We start from the raw sequence: 22,129 nt of genomic DNA, 5'->3' as shown, positions 1-22,129 counted from the left end.
TTTATTTTTTTCCCACTCGCTCTCTCCTCCCTCGACCGCCGCTCCATATCTTCTCTCGACCTGCCTCTCCTCCCCTCGTCATCTTCTTGCGTCGTCGCCTTTTCTCCCCGCGTGCGCCGCAAACTCCCGTGGAGAAGGCCGGCTCCACGCCGCCACGGCTTGTCCCCGCACGGGCATGTTTGTCGTCATGGATCTGCTGCCGTGCTGAAGGAGAGGAACATCGGCCACCAGAAGGGCCCGGATCCCAGTGTGCCGCCCACGTCCATGCGTGCCGTCGGGGAGTCAACGTCGACAAGTGGTCAGGTATTTTCAAAGAAATTATGCAAACAATATAAAAGTTGAAAATTAAAATCTAGCATGAAAAGTTGAACAATCAAAACCTTCAAATCAAAACGGAGGAATTAAAAGTTGAAAAAAAAAGCAAAGGCTAAAAATCAAAAGTCAAGAGAATAAAAATAAAAAGCAAGACAAAGAACTCTTTCCTGGCAGCCCAAAAAATGAGTTGCAGAATTAGCCCGCCATGTCCCCCCGGCGGAGCCCCTTGAATTAGTCGCCCCCCTATCTTTGACCTCCCTGTTTCTTAGTTTCGATAGACCTCCTCAATTTCGAGACTCGATGATTCTGATCTTTTGTGGATGTTGTCACGTGTGTCTCTCAATAAGACGAGACTATCCTTTGGATGGTAGGTGCCAACGGTGATTTCTCGATCTCCATGACTCGGTTTTTGTGCGGATGTGTGCGATGTATCTCGAGAATAAAAGTAAAAAATGCACATGCTAAATTTGGCATCTATAGACTCTATGATTTCGGTCTTTTGTAGGTATTGTGTATACGACGGTGCGTATAATATATGCACATCCACGTTGAGATTTCCCTAAAAAAAAGTCTGCGTTGCGACTGACAATTATCAGAATTTTAGAAAATTAAATTTGCACCGTGATAGATTTGGTTTGATTTCTAAGGCAGACGTATAGGCCTCAGATCACACCCCACAAGCCCGCTGATGTGTATCTAGATCATGTACGGATAATCATGTACAGATAGATACTACCTCCGTTTCATAATTCTTGTCGAAATCTTACATGTATCTAGACATTTTTTAAGGATATACACATCCATTTTTGAGCAAATTTGAGACAAGAATTATAAAACGGAGGAAGTAGTTTTTTTACAGGAGGACAGTCTAGGTAGGTATTCACAATACCCGCGAAAAAAAATAGGTAGGTATTCATGAACCAATTTGTATACACGGCAAAAACCACTTTTTTCCCTAGCACCGATCCATTATGTTACACCTAGACCAACCCTGGTTCCCCGGGTAGGGACTAGGGAACCTAGGACACGCATTTAGAGTAAGAATAATGGTGGGCTATAAACTGGTTACAAGAATTTAAATACTATATTGGTGCTTAGTTGGAGGAAAGAGAAAAGGACAGAGAAGAGAAGTGGGTTATTAACTAGTAGCCAGCCGCAACACGTGTTCCTAAACACCCCGTGAGACTGTAATGTGGGCCTGCTATTAGTAAAATAGTGTTTTTTATAACCAACTTATTATACATGCTAGCTATTATACTACTACATAAAAATGACATGGCAGAGCTTGCAGCTTGCAACAGGCTATAACTATTAATCTTGCTCGCGGACGGTCTTTTGCCTGAACCCAGATTCCATTCTCCCCTACCTAGCTCATACATACGCAACATATCAGTTAAGTATAGCAGACATGCCCATGTCAAAAATATAGTATACCAGACATGCTATTAGTGTGCCCTGAACAGATTCCCTCCATAATTGTACGCGACTGTCTCGCTCCACCCAAATTCGCTTGCTCGCTTCTGCCAAACGGCGAGAACTTCTCATACAGGTTCTCAATTCTCATACACGCACATTTCATGAATCCAGCCAATGCGGTGTGGATTAGTTTTAGGATACAAATTCACATATCTTTTCTCGTTGCATGCAACATACAACTATTTTTTCCAGGTGAAATTTTGTAACTGTACAAGATACACGATAAGCTATATCCAGGGATTTCTTTTCCTTCAAATTTTCTGAAAACCTTGAAAAGCTGCATGTAATTTAGTGTTTGGACACAACTAGTTGCAGAAAATCTGCATTCTACTGTTTAGTCCTGAGTTGGATACAATCCATTTATGGTCATGCCGCCATCAACCGATATCGTCTGCCCGGTGATGTAAGACGAAGCAGGCATACAGAGAAAAGCGACCAGCGACGATACTTCTTCCGGTTCTCCCACACGCCTCATTGGAGTTCGACGTACGATGCTATCGACGAAATCCTCTCTTGCCAAATTCTGCAGAACAGCACAAGAAAAGTAAAGGTTTTCAGAACAAAATCCTTGTAGTTTTCATTTCCTTGGTATTCCTCCATCTATAGTTGTAATCCATGAAGCAAGCTAGCTAGCTATGAAAGATGGAAAAGATGATGATTATTTCTCTGAAATGGGGTCAAGATGATTATAGAGCTCTTTTAAGATGCTCTAAATTTATTTAATCCAAGACAACCATTTATTAAAGGTAAACTTGACCGCACGAGTATTCTAATTATTGCAAGGTTTACTGGTTTTGTTGAAAAAGAAATGATTTTGATGGATTCGATTACCATTTTTAATAATATGTTCAATCTGTCGACAACTCCCAGGTGCAGCAAACTTATCTTCATATGTCTATCTATTTTGTCGAAGAATGAATAAAGACATGCTTGTTTTAAGAACAGTATGTATGTTGTGTATCATTTACGTGTAATTTCACTCCTATGTACTAGTATTTCATACTCAATGTTTTTTATGCTTTGGATCGAACATGCTTAATGTGTACTGTTTCTCCCAAAATAAATGATATGCATTGTGAAATGTGTTAAAAACAGTAATTAAGACTGAGCTCTCATCTATTTGTTTGAGTAAGAAGATTGTCATATATAGTTACTCACCTTACTACAATTATAATTTTCAAATTAGCAAGTATTAACATACTACGTATACCATGCACATTTTTCAAATACGATTATATCTCCCAAAAGATAATACCACCGATTTGAAACTCCTTTGAATTTTTTATGTTCACTTAGCACAGTTATAATATTGTTAAAAAATGGTATGACAACCACACCATTTCCGAGTAATAAAATATATCGTGGCAAGAACTGAATAAAGTTAGCGATGATGGCATCATGACTAGGAATAGGGGATAGGTTATTCTTCAGCATAATTCTTGAGCTCTTAGATCAGATTTTGTGACTAAGCTGGTTTGCGTCAAACCCTAACTCATACGTTTTTATATATGTATAGATACAGATGTCTATTTCATTATGTAGTATTCCCTCCGATCCATAAAAAGTGTCGCTCATTTTGTACCAAGTTAGTACAAATTTTGCACTAAGTGGGCGACACTTTTTATGGATCGGAGGGAGTAGTAACTGACGTTACTAGCCTTTGGATGGTAATTGATGAACTATTACCTCCTAATCTCCTATGAGGGCTCGAGTAAAACAAATTTGAACTGTTGGACCATATAGATGGATGGTGTACAATTCTTTGGGAGCATCTTCAGGAAAAGAAAAACTAAGAAGGGAGGAAAACTAGGCCATGTCTGTTTACTGTTTACAATAAGATGAACGCTAGTATGTTATTCATGAATCATGAAATGACAACAGTGGATTTAACTATCAACTCCGGCTTACCAATGGTCTAGTCAACCAAAATAGTAACTTCCAAACGAGCTGTGGTAGGAAACAGATGATAATTCTGAACGAAAATCATACAAGCCTTACTTCTTCTGTAAGTGAAGTCTTGATGTACCATGGAGCAACAGAGTTGGTTCTTATGTTGTCTTTAGCCCAGTCACACGCTAGGTTCTTGGCCAACTGGTTCATGGCACCTAAAAGAGGCAGTGACAAGAAAGAGCACTGATGATTTATGCCCATGAAAACAACAACATATTTGAGAAATAAGTTGCCGCAGTTACCTTTTGTCATAGCATAAATGGAGCCACTAGATATGGCCACCACTCCAGAAACTGATGATATGAATACAATGCTGGCCGATCCAGATGCTTTTAGAAGAGGGTGTGCTAGTTGGCATAGATGATATGCAGATTCAAGATTAGTGGTCATAATGAATGAGTAATCATCTGCTGAGTATTCAGTAGTTGGTTTTGTAAAGTTTGTCCCCACATTGTTTACCTGCATAACCAAATTGTGGGAGTACATAAATCAGCTACAACAGTCAGGCCATGAAAAAATAAATGGTTTTGTTATTTCTTAGTCGACTGAAAAATAACCAGTCGATGCTAACGACCGTCCAGTCTAATTATTGAGATTCTTGTAAGATTCATGTAAGTGCAAAAGATGAAAAAAATTTCATCGGATGGCTATGATTGTCGACTGAGAAATAGACACTCCCTAATGTATATTCCTTATACTTTGAACAGGAGAGTATTAACTATTGCCCTCTTTTTTCTTTTTCATTTTTTCTCCTGGGCGGTTTGAATCCTAAAATTTCAGCCGCCTGGATACAGCTCTCGTTGTATCATGCCGGAAAGGAATGAGTAGTATGTTTGATGAACTTTGAAGCGCCGCACAAACACGTCAGGTGCTTGAAAAGTGAAAACGACCGAATACTGTTTTCAAGTTCATTATCTAATTAATCACTGAGCTCCAATGGTCATTAAGCAATTAAGTCCCTCGTGACAAGCCAGTATCAAATTTTCTGAAGTCAAGAGTGAATACAGCTTCAGAGACAGTATGCAGTTCTCTTTTTGACATGACTTGTGATCCACTGAACAGCAGTATAAGCAGTTCCAAAGCAACATACAGTACTTATATCCACGCAAACGGAACAAAACATGCAAATTGATTTAAACTAAGGGACGAGTAGCGGGTTCCAACCATAAACTACATGATCAATTAAGGAAGGGGGAAACAATGGAGGAAAACACTGCAGTTTTCTTTTGACCACAGGGAAAACACTACAGTTAGTTAACTCATCGGAAAAAAGAGAGAATAAGTATAGTGCCGGGAGGAGATTTGGGGGTGCTTTACAAGGATGTCGAGCTTTCCCGCGAAGCGGCCGGCGACGTCGCGGAGCAGGAGCTCGCGCTGGTCGCGCACGGAGACATCGCAGACGGAGCCGGTGACGCGGAATCCCTTGGCTTCCCACTCCTTCAGGCGCTCGCGGAGCTCGGATTCTTTCCGCGAGCAGGTGTGCACGGCCGCCCCCAGCGCCGCCAGCTCCTCCACGACCGCGCGCCTGCGCAAAGCGTCGCAAATTCGCAAGCGCAGACACGATAATAAATCACCTGAAGCCAGCGTGAAACCGGAAAAGGGAAAAGGGAGAGGCGTTGATCGAGATCGAGGGGTACCCGATTCCACGGGTGCCGCCGGTGACGAGGGCCGTCTTGCCGTGGAGAGACCATCTTGCCGCACTGCTGCCTATGGCGTCCTCCGCGGCCATGTGCTCTAGTGCTGTGTTCTGACTGCTGACGCCGTTCGTACTGCGTCGAGCTTGGAAGTTGGAACCCTGCCGTGGCAAAACCACGCTTTTTTTTCTAGAGCAACCTATCACGCTTGTTTCGCGTGTGAGAAGAAATTCACGCCCACGGCCCACGCAGCCACGCTCCTTCGGGCTGGCCCAATAACGTATGCAGTGGTCGCTGCGCGAGTTCGAAGGCCCGGGGTCATAGGGAACAGCAGCTCAACTTGTTGTGGAACGTGGTATTAACCATACTAGCAAAAGCCCCGTGCGTTGCTACAAAAGAACAAATGTGACGTACTGCGCCCACCCGCTGGACAGTGGTGGCATATTCGTAATTTTGGCAAAATGACGTACCGCAGCGACGCCCGTACCATGACCACCGTTTCGAATTTAATATAATGGTATAGATATAGATGTCTGCCTGTATCTTGTGCTGTACTTCTCTGACCCACGTGTTTCAGTTCCCGTCTGACACATACACTTCCCGGAGTTTGTTCTTGGTTTGCATAAAATTCAGAGCTCCGAATTTTTTTAAGCAAAGCTATTCGGTGATATTTACATATCTATTACTCCTTCCGTTAGGTTGGCGCGACCGGCCCGTTTTGCAAAAACACCCGTGCAGTTTGTTCGAATCAACACGCAGTACATTTGTTTAAGTACCGGCAACCCCCTCGTCTCCTCCCCTGTCTGCTCGTCACCGCCGTGATACTGCTCGCCTCCGCGGCGCTCCGCTTCTCCTCTCTGCTTGCCTCCACAGCTCCACCACGCTCTCTCTCGCCTCCGCCGTGCTCCTCCACCTCCCCTTTGCTACGCTCCAGCTCCTCCTCCCCTGTGCTGCGCTCCCCCCCCCCCCCCCCCCCCCCCCCCCGAAAGAATCGCTAGCGACAGGCAGCTTTTTTTGGCCAAAAATCGTTGGATCCGGCGTCAGAGATGCCTTCAGCGACGAGGCCAGATTCTTTGGTGGCAAGGACGGATCCGGTGGCGAGCAGGGAGGAGCACCATGAGGTGGACTGGAGGTAGGACGAGGAGAAGCAGCGCGCCGACCGGAAGCTCCGCGAGCTGGACCTCGAGCCTGACACCAACCCCGTCGCCGTCCACATCTTCAAGACGCTGCAGCAGGAGAAGCAGCGGCTCGAGGAGGCGAAGCACATCTTCAAGGCACTCGACCTCAACAAGGTACGGAGTACTCTGAGTTTAATTGAATGCGAGGCACTGAGGGAAGATTTGATTTGCTGATGTTCTCTGAGTTTCTGTTCTTTCTCTTCAACTGAAACCAACGACATTGAAGCCAACTGGAACCATAGAGTAGCAGTATGCAGAATCATTGAGCCACTCTGTCCAAAAATATTGTTGTTTCTCACCGTCTGCTTGCCATCGATCTTGTCCTAATTAGTGTACTCACTGATCCATGAGTAGATACCACAAAGTATTCCTATATATGCTCAAACATGAAAATGATATTCGTAGTACTCCTCTTACTCCTCTAGTTATACTTACTCCTTGCATGCCTCTAGTACTTGCTGTTAAAAATGTTTCAAGTTTAATTACAGCCGGATCTTCTTTAAGTACTCCCTGTTACTGTACTCCATTCATGGCCTGTTTCTCAGTAGCCATGTAGATATTCATATTGTTTGCCACTGTGTACTGCTACCAGGAGGCTCAATAATAACCGAAGAGCTTCATGCGCTAGCCTACGCAACCAAAAGACCGATCTAATGGTAAGAGCTAGGCAATCCACTTATACTTCAACAATAACTCCCTGTCTCGTGCATTCCCTTCATCGTCAGCTAATTTATCAAAGCTTGTTTTCCTGTGAGTATTCTTCTTGTTTTGATGTTACTCTGTCAGGAGTATGTGATTGTGTACTATGTTGGCTCTGTGCTGTGGTACTCACTGTTGGACTTACATTTCTCAGGGACCTGTCCTACAGAGTATAATAATTTGAGCGGTCCAGTTCCAGGGTCTTTGTCAAGGACATTCAAGTAAGGCTACAGTTCTCTGTTCTTGTTTCTGTTTTAAATTAAAAATTCCAATTGACTTTTGTTCTTGTGTTCTCTATTCCAAGGTCGAGGCGCTGCTCTGGTTTGTTCTCCGGCATGACGCCGTCAGGACGAACCCCGGCTTCTTCTCGTCTATGAGGTTTGTTGTGGCTCCCTGCCTCTAGTTTTGAATGGACTACTTCCGTTTAAAAATGGCTCCCTGCCTCTAGTTTTAAATGGACTACTTCATGTTAAAAATGGGACAATGTTGATAATGTTGAGCTTGTCCCTATACTCTGTACAAATGTTGATAAGGTTGAGCTTCTCTATACTCCAACGTTCACTGTTCCAATGTTAAAAATGTCTCCCCAGTTACTCGTTTAATTTCTTCCTGTCTGATAGGAGTAAAAATGTCTCTCCAGTTACTCGTTGTTTAATTGCTGTTCTTGCTGAGCTGTATCTTCATTTACTTGCACACGTAAGCTGTTCTTGCTGGGCTATATGTACATGTTGTTTATCTTCTTGCTGAATACTCCTACTCCATGGCTGCATGATCTGGTTGCAGCTGCTCAATGGAGCCGCTCCATGGCTACGCAGAAGGAAGACAGAGGAGGTGCTCTGCTTGAGATGAGGAGCGGAGGAACAGCTTGCCCTGAGATGGCTGAAGGCAGAGCTCTGCCTCATATGCGGGAAGGCAGAGGTGATGCTCGGCGGGCGACGGTGATGCCTGGCGTCGGAGCCTGTTGGTAGGCGTCGGCAGGTGAGAGGCGACGGCGGCGTGCGACGGCCGACGGCATCTGGCTGCTGGCGACGTCATCGATCTGTGATTGATTTGAAATAGCGTATGTACCTCCTGTGATCTTGATCTCTCTGTGTTTCATTTGTATTGGCGGCTGTTGGGATTGAGATCTGTGTGTGATTTGAAATAGCGGCTGCAGCTCCTGGATCGTGCTATGTGTGTGATTTGAAATAGCGGCTGGAGTAGTTAATTGCTGAATGCCTCTGTAATATTTTGTAAAGTGAAGGACCCAACTGTAAAGTTGACTTGTGAGTACCCCGTGCCAATCTTTTCGGCACGGAGGGAGTATATATTAAAAGCAATATGATATGTATCGAGGAGAACCAACACGTTGATCCACATCATCTGAATTATTTTGATTGTTGGATTTATGATATTTAGAAAGACAACTGTTGGAACCATGTGATACATAATTTTTAAAATGTAAACCGGATTTAACGTCACACGTATCTTGTAATCTAAATGGACTCTAACGTGGCACGTACCATTTCCGTACATACACGTCCATGCTATGCGCTAGACAACCTTGATCCCAGAATCCAGTCATCGGTCAGCGCTCAGGAGAATTGCCCGGCGAGTCGAGGTATGTGCATGCATGCTTCATTGATCAATTCGCTTTTCATGCGTATGCAACTACGGGCATGTATTATGATGTGAAACAAAACTACGAGCATGTATCGAGAGCAATTAACTGTTTTGACTAACTGCACCCACGAATTGGGGGTACCAGTTATTTGGTGAATTTGCAAGGCTCACTTTAGCAATTATGACAGAAAAATTTGATGTGTCAACAAACTCCGTATTTGAAGTGGTCAAGGTTTCATACATTCCGTAAATCTATTACTCTCTCCGATCCATAAAGAGGTCTCAAATTTTATAGTAACTTAGTACAAAGTTGTACTAAATCTGAGACACTTATTATATATCGGAGAAAGTATTATAAACTATACTCTATCTATTATCACGTTTCATATCTATTGTACTAAAAGCAATATGAGGGGTACCGGCGGGAGGCTTCACACTGATCCACGCCATCTGAATTTACGGTGGTTATATCCAGTGGCGGATCCACGTTGGTGACTGTGTGTCCCACATGAGTTACAGAAAATAAGTTGAAATCTAATAGTATTTGTGCGAAAGAATGTGGAATAATCAGGGTTTGTAATGGGATGCACCCACATATCTCTCGTTCTGGATTTGTCACTGGGCATATTTGATGGGTTAGGGACAAAACATCAAATGGTTTGAGGCACACATAGGTCCAATACTAACTAAGACAAAATTTATTTGTATAGTGTTAAACACAATATGCTACATTAGATGATCATGACAACTTTTTCATTGTTTTTTTCACGAATTACGAGAATATTAAGTAGGAAGCTCACTCAATTTACCAAACTCTATATTTTGTAAACAAGATTTATTAATGAGTACTAAATAATTATAATTCTACGTACCAACACGTACATGATCTAAATTTATCTAGTTGCATAAAAAATAGTTATTCACATCATTCACCGACATGGTAAAATAAAACTATGGGAACCATCATATCAGAAACAAGAAAGATTTGAAGAGAAACTATCCTTGACAACACTCATAAGAAACTTTGGTAAAACCAGATCCAAGCCGCCGGTGTCGTGGAAATCTCGTCATTCAACATGATACTCCTTCCGTTTCAAAATACTTGTCGCTGTTTTAGTAGAAACTTGCACTAAAACAGCGACAAGTATTTAGAAACGGAGGGAGTATCAATTACCTGCGAATTGTTTGATTAGCTATTTAGCTCAGTACAACCAATATGCTGAAGCAAGCGCAAGCTCCTATCCTAAATTCTCATCTCCGTTTTAATGCAATTCAGCAAAACAATATTGTTCTTTCCATTTTATTTTTAAAACCGGTCGGCGCATTTTTGGAGACATCAAATCCCTTCTGCGCTTCTAGGCTTAGCGGTCAAGTCATCCTTGACTCCTTGTTGTGATGTCACTCCTCGTGTAGGCAGGACCCCGAAACGGACGGCAAAATTTCTGATGGCTCCACGCGTCCCGGCCATTATTGCCGGACACCGAAGCAAAGAAAGCCGCATCCGGCGCAAACTTCACGAGTCACACCGGCCGACTCCGATGCTGCCGAGAACAAACTGATCCTCCCAAGCCGTAGCTCGCACGACTCGCCCATAGTGTGCGCGTGGCTCGTTGGGCGGACGTTACTGTCCGTCGACTGGTTTTTATCGCATAATAATTTGGTAAAGGGAAGAAAAAAACAAAAACATTCACATGCCACGTCCCTGGCGGTCCAGGCTAAGGCTAATACGGACACGCGAGCGCGCGGGCTGCGTCCTGGGTCCTTGCGAAACTTGCCATCTACGAAGGACGAAAAGGAGGCGTCGGAATCGCCCCACCACCCCTCTGTGCCTGTACCTGTACGTCGTCGGAATACAACAAATACGGGCCACATGACAGGGAGCTAGCAACACGTACCAGGATAGCGTACACCACGCGCGCACAAATTCGGAAATTCCTCCTCCGCCGCATCCGAGAAAGGCGAGCCAGCCTCCCCTGGCTCACCCCACCACGCGCCATCTCTCTCATAATCCCCTTTTCGCTGGATTTGAGAATACGGCCTCGAGCCTCGCCGTTGTGCCCGCCCCCCCGCCGCGCCAGATCCCCGTGAAACCGTCCTAGGGGAAAGGAAAGGCAGGGGGTGATTTTATTTTAGCAGCCCCGCGCCGCGCGAGATCCCGGCGCGTGAAACCGCGCCCCCGTCCGTCCTAGGGAGAAAAGGTGGTGAATTCGATCTCGGCGAGGACGTGTGGTCGATCGATGCAGCCCAAATGGAAGGCCGTGGAGGCCGCCGGCGTTGTCGTCGGCGACCAGCGGCGGCGTTGCGTGGCGGCGTCGCTGTCCATGCTGATCGCGGCCACCCTGGCGTTTCTGGCCTACGTCGCCTTCTTCCCCGACGACGGCGCCGGCGGGGTCTACCGGTGGTGGAGCCGTTGCCAGGATTGCCCCGGCGGCGCTCTGGGCGAGTTCCCTGTCGATGAGGCCGCGGGGGCCGATGGGCCTACCGCCGCCGCCATCGGCAGCCGTGCGCCCACGACGCTGTCGCACATCGTGTTCGGCATCGGCGCCTCGGCGCAGACGTGGGACCAGCGGCGAGGGTACGCGGAGCTCTGGTGGCGGCCCGAGGCGATGCGCGGCCACGTCTGGCTGGACGAGCAGCCCGTCGGCCCATGGCCTGCGGCGACGTGCCCGCCGTACCGCATCTCGGGGGACGCGTCCCGGTTCGGGAACCGGGCGTCGGCTTCGCGGATGGCGAGGATCGTGGCGGACTCGTTCCTGGCAATCGCGAACGACACAGCCACGGGCGCCGTCCAGGAGAACGAGGCGAGGTGGTTCGTGATGGGCGACGACGACACGGTGTTCTTCCCGGACAACCTGGTGGCAGTGCTGCGCAAGTACGACCACGAGCAGATGTACTACGTCGGGGCGCCGTCGGAGAGCGTGGAGCAGAACGTGATGCACTCGTACGGCATGGCCTTCGGCGGCGGCGGCTTCGCCGTTAGCTACCCGGCCGCCGCGGAGCTCGCCAAGGCCATCGACGGCTGCCTCGACCGCTACTCGCAGTTCTACGGCAGCGATCAGCGCGTGCAGGCTTGCCTCAGCGAGCTCGGCATCCCGCTCACCCGCGAGCCAGGATTCCATCAGGTCAGTGTCATTTCGCCGCAGCTTAATTTACTTACTTTCTTACTGACAAAACTCGTCATGTTAGATTGTTACGGAGTAGATGATGATTTGTTCAATCAAAAGTTCAAACCCTTCATTTTATATTTGGGGAAACGTCTCCCAAACCCGAATTTAATCGTGTCTGAGCAATTGATCCACGAATGTTCCTTAAAACAGCGTCGGTACAAAAAACTCTAGTTCTGTAACTTCTGATGCCCATGCAGAATTTAGCTCGCCTAGTCGTACTCGTAGGGAGCAGCTTACGGTTTTTTCCAGTAGGCGTCTCTGCATTTAAGCCTGAATCAAAATACTTTTTGACCAACTTTTCACCGTTTATACTCCTAGGTAGTGTAGTACTAGTGTAGGACTCAGGATTGTGCTGCCAAAACATTACTTTTTTGAGAGAGAGAGAGAGGGCCAAAACATTACTGGGCTAGGCAACAGAAGTGATCTTTCTATCCTTCAGAATCTTTCCTTTATCAAGAGGATGATAGAATCTTTCCGTCTATCGAGAGGAGAACACAAAACCTTCTATCAGTTGCCGCAAAGACGAATAGTTGCCCGAGCAACCTTTTTCTAGAAATCACTGGATAGAACCCGACTGAAAGTGTATGGGTAGTCGCGGAGGCACGGACAATTCGAAGGTACAGGACAGCCCGGAAGCGCAGAGGCAGGCCCGGCCGGTCCTTGCAGCGACACCTCTCTGTCGAACCCATGTGACCCGGGTGTCTACCAGGCCAAGTGTCCACAGCCTACAGGACGACTTGACCTAGCTAACCACCACCTCAACCAAAAACGACAGCCCCCATTGCCTTTTCCTCTGCCGGGCACCACACACCACCACCTTTTCGTCTTTCCTTTGCCTCTGCCACGTTCCACATGTCGCTGCCGCCGTAGAAAAGATGAAGCCGAAGCAAACGACGCCGGGACTCCCTGTTGCATGTGTGTTGCTGTTGCTGGCATTGTGTTGGCTACCTGTGCCGTGCAGAAGATATGGATTTCTTCAGTTAGGTCGCCTAAAGTCTCGCTGGCCGGAGAGGATCTACTGCATTCTAGGCAAAGCTATCGTGATGGTTTTCTTTGGCGTAGGCCACAGCGGTGGTGGCGTGCGCACGATTACCGGCGGCGAGCCAAAGCTCATCGCACCACCTTCCTGACCAGCCCAAAGGCCACAGTTTAGTCCAAGATGTGAAAGGCCACCGAGCCTCGCGCACAGAGGGGTGGTGGTCCTGGTCCGAGGCTGTCGCTTTCCGGAGCGCACCGCCAACGCCATGGTTGTGTGGTGCTATACGACCCTGCGGCGCCAGGGGTCTCAGTGTTGTTTTTGTTTCCCACTGACACTGACAAACCAGCCGAAGTTAACGTTTGATGGCAACGGCCGCAATCCGCTCATGAGCAAACGGAGAACAAAAGTTAAACAGAAGAGTTAATAACTTTTTCCGCGCGCGGCGGAGAGCACTTTCCGTTTCACCTTTCTGAGCCCTGTGCCGTCTCTGACACGTGCACTACCCCCGATTCTAAGTTTAATCCTGCTTTTTTGGCGTGTCCCAGTCTGGTTTCCCTTTTGTCCTGTGCCTTTCTCGCGACCTGGCCACGGGGAATCGATCGCCGCCCGTTTCAATGCCTTTTAGAAAATGCATGTTATCTTACAATTTTGTAATGGACGCAGGTGGATATCCGCGGTGACGCGTACGGGATGCTCGCGGCCCATCCGCAGGCGCCGCTGGTTTCGCTCCACCACCTCGACCACATCGAGCCCATCAGCCCAGTCGGGCACACTGCGTTGAGCGCGGTCCGGCCGCTGATGGACGCGTCGCGGTTCGACTCGGCCCGGCTGCTGCAGCAGGCCTTCTGCTACCAGCACGGGGTGGACTACACCTGGTCCGTGTCCATCGCGTGGGGCTACACGGTCCAGGTATACCCGTGGGCTGTAGCCCCGCACGAGCTGGAGGTGCCGCTGCAGACGTTCAAGACCTGGCGGACCTGGGCCAACGGGCCTTTCGTCTTCAACACCCGGCCCTTGTTTGGCCCGGACAACCCGTGCTACCGGCCTGCCATCTTCTTCCTTAGCCGTGTCCGGAACGAGACCGGCCGAGCCACCGTCAGCGAGTACTCGAGGCACCATCCCAAGTCGGAGAAGGAGTGCGACAAGGCCAGCTTCCGTGCTGCATCCACGGTCCATACGGTCAAGGTGTTCGCTCCCAAGATGAGCCAAAATGAGTGGAAACGGGTAAGCACCAAGGACACGACCTGCATCTCAAAAATCTTTATGCCTTCTACGTTGATTTACTCGATCCGTATTGGTACACATGTTTCAGGCACCACGACGGCATTGCTGCAAAACAAAGAGGACGAGGTGGGGCACGGTGCTAGAGGTGCGGATACGATACTGCGGCCGAGGAGAGCTCACCACCCCGTAGCTCCATCGTCTTTTGCCGCAAGGTTGCCAGTTCTCCACAGGACGGAGGGTAGAGTGCCATTGTGGCAGTGCGATAATAATGGGATGGCAAAGGTGAATAATCCTCTCCGTGCTCGCAGGGACACAGAAAATAGCTTCTCTTTGGACCGTACTTTCCTGCTGGCGCGCGACAGATGGACTTCAGTCAGTGTGTCCAGATGGCTAACTATATAACTTATGGGGCAAACTGGCAAACGCATACATACATATACAAACAAGAGGTGCAAAATTTTCCGTTACTGCCATATGGGATCGTGTACTGTTTCTGCACAGAGGCGGTTGTTCTGGTTACAGGAGATGGGTGGTCCATTTTCACATGTAAATTAAGGGGAGTAGCAGTGAGCAGGATCCTGCTGTTTTCAGGTTTTACCTCTTTCCTTGTAGTGCTCTGATTCTACCATCGGAAGATGGGTGATTTGGAAAAGGATTGTAAATTAAGGGGAGTAGCAGTGAGCAGGATCCTGCTCTTTTCAGGTTTTACCTCTTTCCTGGTAGTGCTCTGATTCTACCATCGGAAGATTGGTGATTTGGAAAAGGATTGGAATATGGGTTGGAAGGGAGATGAACGGAGGACGTATAATTTTCTGCTCCTGCTCCTGAATGCGGGAGTTTCTTCTGTAGCTTGACGGATGGAATAGTTGCAACAAATGAATAATTGGCGAGGAATGCCAAGGACCGTTCGGAGTTGGCCTATTGGGCCAAGATGCATGCGCACACAGATGTCGTGACATGTTGGGTCAATATGCATGCGTCCGAAAGGCCGGAGGCCCGGAACTAAGGGTTGGGTCACCCGCCTTCCATCACTAGATTCGCTAAAAGATTCTAAAAAAAAGGTGATTCCCTGAAAAAGAGAGTAGGTGGAAAATCGTGTAAAATTTTTGAAGGAAGAGACATCGTATAGCGCTAATGAAGGAAAGGTTTTCGTTGTTATGCAGTTAGCACTTAACAGGCGTCCGTACTTCAAACTTTTCTTGACAGTACAGCCCGCATGCGTACTCCCATTTCTACTCGGGAGATTGGAGAACCGTACGTAGTACGTCCCAGCTTTGGATCATATTTACAGGCAGGAGCTACAAATCATAGCCAGTAGCCACTCCCCTTTGTCCCCGAAAGCGCTGAAAACACCTAGATCATTGACGTACATGTACAGGATGAACAACACCTTTCAAATCTCAATCCCTTTCATATCATAGAGCCATCCAAGCGCAAAGTGGGGCGCAGCGGAGAAGAAGGTCAAACACAACATCCGTCGATCCATTATGTGGCTCACATTGCTCATGGAATTATCCCACGAGTTCCTTGTCGTGGGCAATGCTGACATGGCTAACTTGGCCTTTGCCTCTTATCTATTTAAATCATGTCAACTAGGGCACAACCAATCCTAGCCACAAGCTCCGCCGCACGGCCAATTGATCTATATATCCAGGCGTACGCAATTGTCTACGACTGCGGTACACGCTCCAAATTCAACGCTTTCTTACATACCGAGACGTGACCAGATTGTGCGCTGCTCTTTGTTTCTTCAGATATTTTGCAAGAACCGCCTGCAGATATCAAACTCTCTGAAACCAGGATTGCAAGTTGAGTACTTGAGTGCTAGTTAGTTTCTACGGTTGATTGTCATTTATCGGGCGAAGTCAGACTCAGCACCGCGCTGCATAAATGGTGGCTAGGCGAAGTCAGACTCCACGCTTCGTATGATACATAAAGTAGCGGGTGGTTTGGGAATTAAAAACCTGTCGGGGCAGAATGCGAGTTTATTTTAGAAATTTGCCTTCCGTTTCCTACACTCAGAGCACCTGCCATGGAAGCAATGGCTCTTCAATTGTTGGTCAAATACTTTTTCACAAAATCCTCCCACCTCGCACCTTGCAAAAATTATTATGCAACATATTGACCTCCTGAGGTCACTTACTTCTTGCAAGGTTAGATCAGGCTTGTCTACTTTTTTTTGGTTAGATTCTTGGATCCTACCTCAACCACTTGCTCAGATTTTTCCTGCCATTTTCTCACACCACCATAAGCCAAATGCTTTTGTTAGGCACATTTTGGATGAGGGGCTTGATGCTGGCTTGCGGAACAGACTAACCTTGGCTGCCCTGGCGGAGCTTGCTCTTTTGCGAAATGTTTTGCAGGTCGTGGTTCTCTTTGAAGCCTCGGACATTCGGCTGCTCAATGATGGATCTCCACTGTTCACACGGGGAGCCTACCTGGCGATCACCGCGGCTCCTGAAGACGAGAACGCTAAGTGGATTTGGGATTCACATGTGCCCAACAAGGTGAAGATCTTCGCTTGGCTGCTCTTCCGGGACAGGCTAAACACAAGGGCTAATCTACTACACAAAACCCTCCTTCCGTTTGCCTCCTGTGCCCGCTGCCAAGCGCCGTGAGGACCGGCTGCACCTCTTCTTCTGTTGCCCAATGGCGATGCAATTTTGGGATGCACTCCACATGAACCCAGTGAACCTGGACTTTGAAGATCTTTGGTTCCTCCACCCTCCTGCTGATCTGCCGAAGGAAATGTGGCCTTCCATGCTACTAGCAATACTTTGGCGCATTTGGAAATCAAAAAATGCAAAGGTTTTCTCTAATGAAGATCTCCCTCCTCCCATTGCTATTGGTTCACTAATCCAGGACATCACTTTGTGGTCCTTTAGGCTAAGATGCCATGAAAAGAAAATAGCTGCCCGTCTGTGACGTGACTATTTCTCATTCCTGCTGTAATTTCTACTCTCTTGAAGTAATATATTTAGGTGGGGAATCTTCGGCCGTTGATTGCCTAAAAAAAATCTGGTAGTAAAGAAATGGTCCGTGCATGCAGCGCCGCTTCGAATGCATGTCAACTTGTGGATCGACAGGGATGCATGCCTGTTGGATGGATAGTACGACATTTACGTACGCTCGGTTGGATGACCCGACTTGAGTTCCTTGAGCTAGTTGATAGGTGGAAATATATCCGCCGGCTGAAATGGTCGCATTCACGTTGCGGTACTGACATTGTCTCATATACATCTTGCCCCGCATAAAGATTAAGGAACCGTTTTGTTTTGTTTTGTTTGCGAGTATAGGTTGAAATCAGTCGGCAGAAGACAAATTAAAGCAAGGCACCTCGAAGCTCTGTGCTTTGCGGCGGGCGGGCCACCTGCGGGCAACGCGTATGCATGTTCTACTGCATCGTGGCCGCCTGCGTGACAGCGTCGGCCACGTGTTCGTCGAACCCCGTGTCGGGCCGAAAAAGTTTACTTCATTTGCAAGGGAAGCAACAAGCCATGCATGCACACTCTTTCGGCATAATTGCGAAAAGACAGCAATTTCGGGGTTTGAAAAATCTGGCGACAGAGTGACGGACGACGTGGATAGTACTCGTAGAAGACGACACATGATATGACCTACCCAATCAAGAACCTGATTCTATGGTCTCTAATCAAACGCCCTGCGTACGTATCGATTTCTTCTTGCTCGTCATATATCGGCTAAACTCCACAATGTAGGTTAATTAATTCTTGTCTCTAATTCGTCCTAAAATGAATGTATCTATTCATAAAAAAAATCTAGGTGCATGTTATATTTGACAAGAATTATGAAACAAAAGAAATACTGATCAGGTAAATGTGTGTTGCTACGGATAAATGTATATTAAACTGCTCATGAAATTAAAACTTTTATGTTAAATAATTTTATCTTATCTTTAATGGAAAACATTGTAGGGGTATCTTAATTATTTTACGGATTTAGTTGTTGTGTCAGGAGGTGGTAAGCACTTTTTTTACAATAGATGAGGCAAAGAGGTGACCGACCACGCGCTGCCACCAATTGCCTCTTGAAGTAACGACTACTGCCATCTCTGTTTCAGTATTGAAGGCTTACTTCTAAATCCTAAAATGTCAAGATACAAGGTTATTTTCTCCCGCCACAAACTTTCATCTCAAACCACCCACTGCATGTTCTATTAAGGTTTCGAGTAGGCAAATTGTCCGGTTTTAATAATTGAGGACCGAAATATAAGAAAATAAGAGACCAAATGGATATTTTGATGTGGGGGATGAAAAAGATTACTTTTGCATAACAAAAATATTTTTTCGTCCACAAAATTTCTTGCAATTTACGAGTAGCAAAACCGTAGATTTCTCGTGCATATGCAGTGTTATTTTAGCCAAGACCTTGAGATCTTGTTTATTTTCCGGTCAGACATGTTATCAGGAATAGTTCCACAAAGCTCGTTTTCTGCAAGAGGATAAGCCCAGAAATAATGCACAAGATAGGGACTGCGTGCTAGGGACACATGCGCACAGCAGGGTGCTGCCATGCCGGTACATGTTTGCCTTCAAATCATTAGGTTTTGCTGGTCACACCTGTTCGATCCGGTTGTTCTTCATTATTAAAGACCAGTAGTATCCACAATTCCACGATAGCTACAGAAGTACGCTTTGACCGATCATTCTACTGTCCACTTTAGCCATCCAATGAAAATTGAAATGGACCAATCAGTTTAAGTAATCGTATTCAGCCTTCTAAATACGTCGACTACATCATAGAACCATACCAAAATAATCCAAATCCAAGTATAATTTCTTTGCCACAAATGTACGAGTACAACATTGTCCCTGGGCCGGGCAACAGCGAGCAGCCTGCAGGCGGCCGGCCAGAGCTACCGATGGATCACTGTGACCTACCCGGCTACACGGCTAGGGTTGGTAAGATAATTGGGACCTAGGTTAGCTTTCGTGTAATTGGCGTCGCACGTACATGGCATGGCATGGCAAACTCTATGGTTGGAGCGTTGCGATCGGCGAAAGAAAGCGACCGGTGGTGTGTGGCCGCGCGCAGTCGGATGGCCCCCGCGCCGCGCACATACACAACCCCCAGGTACCCTGCATGAAAGCTCTCCCGTCCGCCTTCGCCCGATCCCATCGATCCGGATGCTCCCGGTTCCTGCCTGCCTTTAGAAATCGGCACCCATCGGACGTGACGTCTCGATATTGACTCTGCTTCTTTTACGAAAAATGGTTAAATCTCAGCAACGCATCAGAAACCGTCAGATTAGTGATACTCCTCTCTCTTCAGCATTCGTTACGAATCTTAAAGCATTAATTAAATCCGACTTATCCCTAACTAATCAGGTGACTTAAATATAGTAAGACCGCCGAAATATTCTGGTGCTGGTACCATTACGCGCGCCTCTCCGATTGATTTAAACTAGACTATGTTTTACCCATGTCTGCATTCCAAAATCCAGCGTGGCAATATAACTAGAAAAAGGAAAAGTTATAATTGTGTCTTCCATAGAGCAAGGTTATGGGTATCGGGATACTAGGAAGTACCTTTTTCTCCTGTCAACATATATCGTAAGATCTACCATAGTACTCCGTATCACGATCGATATTGTGAATTTTTATTTTTATTAATAAGTAGTATAAAAACCCTATGCAACACAATTATGTAGGAAAAAACTCATGATTCATGAAGGTGGTATCTTCATAACACATTGTTAAGACATAAGTAGATACCAATGTTGTCATTCCAGGTGAAAATTTAAGATTAAGAGTACGCATGATTAACAACTCGAACAAGATTGCAACAAATTAACGGCAAGGATAAAAAAAAGAGAATGCAACAATAAACATTGACTCACAATCCTACATAAAGTTTAGTTTCACTTGGCGCATATGAACTTCCAATCAGTGATGGCGTGCAACCAGTCAAAACATGACGTATCATCACTTGCCCAGCCTCTCATCTTGTTGCAAACTTGCAATGGCTGCAGCAGGCTAATAGCTAGGGGGAAGGGATATGATTTTCTATCTTCTTTTTTTGAATTGGGCGACACCCAATTTCCATTTCATTGAAACGGAAACAACAAGTCTCAGTGCATTAGGGATCGTAAGCAAAAAAGAGAAAAGAGTGTGTGGGGGGGGACAGACCAACAACATGGGCCCAATGATTTCCTATCGCAGATGTATCAATGGTTGGTTTTTGTCCCGAAAGTAGGATTACATAATATAGCTTCTGTATCATGATACTAACAATTCTACTAACCACATTGGATACCACGAGTTGCCACCCAAAAGAGATACCAGTGCAATCTGTATAAGTTGGCTGAAGTAGCATCATCATATATCGTATGATACTACGATATAAATCGCAATACTGCCAGTGAATTGCCATGATTTGTTATTTGCATATTCCACCTAACAGACCGAAATTGCGGTCTCCTAACAAATCTTGTGCAATCATATGCCAAAGTGATCACTCTATGAAAGTATAACATACACTTGGAAGACATAGAATAACCAATTGCGACGTGAAGTGCATTATAAGCTTGATATTACTCCCTCCATTTCTAAATGTCTGTACATTTTGGGTTGTCCTAAATCTAACTTTGCCACCTTTGACCAAGTTTGCATATAAAACTACTAACATATGTGCTCCCTCTTATCCTAAATTCTTGTTGTGCATGGTTCTAGTTCAAATTGGAACTAAAACCATGATGAGAATTTAGGATCTCAAAGAGTAATACTTAACAAATGCAATATAAAATATGCTTAATAGTAGTATTAATGATAATAGTTTGATGTTGCATATATTGGTTTTTTTCCACGGAGCCAATGAAAATTGACAAAGTTTGACTCAGTACAATCCGAATATACAGACATTAAGGAACAGAGAAAGTATTTCACCCGCAAAAAAAAGGAACAAAGAAAGTATTTGACTAAATTTGCAAATGGGACCTGGCTCGCACCCGTAATAGTTTGGCTACTCCCTCCGTTTCATAATTCTTGTTTCAAATTTGACCAAAAATGGATGTATCTACGAACTGAGCCTAACTCAGGTAGTTGGTTCCTTGTGGTGGAACTAGCCCACCCAGGTTCAAGTCCCAGATTTGGCATGTGTGTTCGCATTTCCTGGATTTATTTCAGGCTTTAACCGGCGTTGTGTTTTCAGTGGGAGTGACGTACCCGTCAACTACGAGGCGCATGTAGTGACTTCGTCAATCTCAAGATGATCGACCGGTGACTCAGTCTCTCGGAGGTGCTCATAGGGATGGGTGTGCGTGTGTGTGAATGCTTGCGTCTGTACCGTGTTTTCTCAAAAAAAAAATATATCTATTCTTAAAAAATATCTAGATACATGTAATATTTTTTAGCAGGGATTCATTCCTGCTCTCAGATCCGAGAGCCCTACGGAAGATGGGCTAAATAGATTTGAGAAAAATTGCCCCCGCTTTCGAAAGAAAGCATACTCCAGTTAACCAAAATAGTCATACTTGCCGTGCAACTTGGTAGACATCGGAATCAAAGCAGTAATCGATCATGGATCACTTTGCAGGGGCCGACGAGAGGAAATCGTCCGTCGGGTCATGTGTCTGCATCCAAACGCGCACGTGTTTTAGCCGCGCGGGGCACTCCTCCGTGTATCCACGACGCGCAGCTGTTTCGTTTCGTCTATTCTCACGACATGTTTTCAAAGCCCACCTGACGACGACCAGATGGCCATGCCGCCCGAGCACCCACCCTCCAGGCACCTCCACCTGCGCAACGTATTACACATGCATGCGGGGTCACACGCACTGGCCTGGCCTGTTCAACGTACCATCAGTACCCGTAGGCCGTAGCAGCTTAATTCGCCACTGGGCACAGGCCGTACCGTGCATATATGCTTCGGTTTGGACTTTGGAGC

General features: G+C 46.3%; 2 protein-coding genes and 1 long non-coding RNA gene across 3 annotated transcripts; 2 read left to right on the top strand and 1 right to left on the bottom strand.

Moving 5' to 3' along the window:
* The first annotated feature begins 24 nt into the window (after window positions 1-24).
* Window positions 25-8,598, top strand: LOC104581810. The gene is made up of 6 exons (XR_001406900.2): window positions 25-303; window positions 6,074-6,667; window positions 7,146-7,209; window positions 7,407-7,473; window positions 7,557-7,630; window positions 8,036-8,598. It is a non-coding gene; the product is annotated as an uncharacterized LOC104581810 (long non-coding RNA).
* Window positions 1,821-5,548, bottom strand: LOC100837602 (tropinone reductase homolog At5g06060). Its single transcript, XM_003558210.4, has 5 exons — window positions 5,379-5,548; window positions 5,059-5,266; window positions 3,984-4,200; window positions 3,790-3,896; window positions 1,821-2,314 (listed from the first exon to the last, which is right to left on the bottom strand). The coding sequence occupies exons 1-5, from the start codon at window positions 5,468-5,470 to the stop codon at window positions 2,126-2,128; spliced, it is 813 nt and encodes a 270-aa protein (XP_003558258.1). The 5' UTR covers window positions 5,471-5,548; the 3' UTR covers window positions 1,821-2,125.
* A 2,147-nt stretch (window positions 8,599-10,745) lies between the features above and the next one.
* LOC100836685 lies at window positions 10,746-15,072 on the top strand. Its single transcript, XM_003558207.4, has 3 exons — window positions 10,746-11,976; window positions 13,664-14,224; window positions 14,313-15,072. Exons 1-3 carry the CDS (start codon window positions 11,092-11,094, stop codon window positions 14,412-14,414), a joined length of 1,548 nt encoding a protein of 515 aa, XP_003558255.1. The 5' UTR covers window positions 10,746-11,091; the 3' UTR covers window positions 14,415-15,072.
* Window positions 15,073-22,129: the final 7,057 nt, after the last annotated feature.

The sequence above is a fragment of the Brachypodium distachyon genome, chromosome 1 (assembly GCF_000005505.3).
Source record: "Brachypodium distachyon strain Bd21 chromosome 1, Brachypodium_distachyon_v3.0, whole genome shotgun sequence".
Classification (NCBI taxonomy): domain Eukaryota; kingdom Viridiplantae; phylum Streptophyta; class Magnoliopsida; order Poales; family Poaceae; genus Brachypodium; species Brachypodium distachyon.
The sequence above is the reverse complement of the archived record's forward strand: the minus strand, read 5'-3'. Positions and strand labels throughout refer to the sequence as shown.

What these genes read in the sequence shown, in the direction of transcription:
- LOC100837602 (XM_003558210.4), bottom strand. Translation starts at nt 5,470, where the DNA reads ATGGCCGCGGAGGACGCCATAGGCAGCAGTGCGGCAAGATGGTCTCTC. An exon ending in CGGGAAAGCTCGACATCCTT is followed by an intron (nt 4,201 to 5,058) that starts GTAAAGCACCCC and finishes TTGGTTATGCAG; the next exon opens with GTAAACAATGTGGGGACAAA. An exon ending in CATTTATGCTATGACAAAAG is followed by an intron (nt 3,897 to 3,983) that starts GTAACTGCGGCA and finishes TGCCTCTTTTAG; the next exon opens with GTGCCATGAACCAGTTGGCC.
- LOC100836685 (XM_003558207.4), top strand. Translation starts at nt 11,092, where the DNA reads ATGCAGCCCAAATGGAAGGCCGTGGAGGCCGCCGGCGTTGTCGTCGGC. An exon ending in GCGAGCCAGGATTCCATCAG is followed by an intron (nt 11,977 to 13,663) that starts GTCAGTGTCATT and finishes TAATGGACGCAG; the next exon opens with GTGGATATCCGCGGTGACGC. An exon ending in GCCAAAATGAGTGGAAACGG is followed by an intron (nt 14,225 to 14,312) that starts GTAAGCACCAAG and finishes CACATGTTTCAG; the next exon opens with GCACCACGACGGCATTGCTG.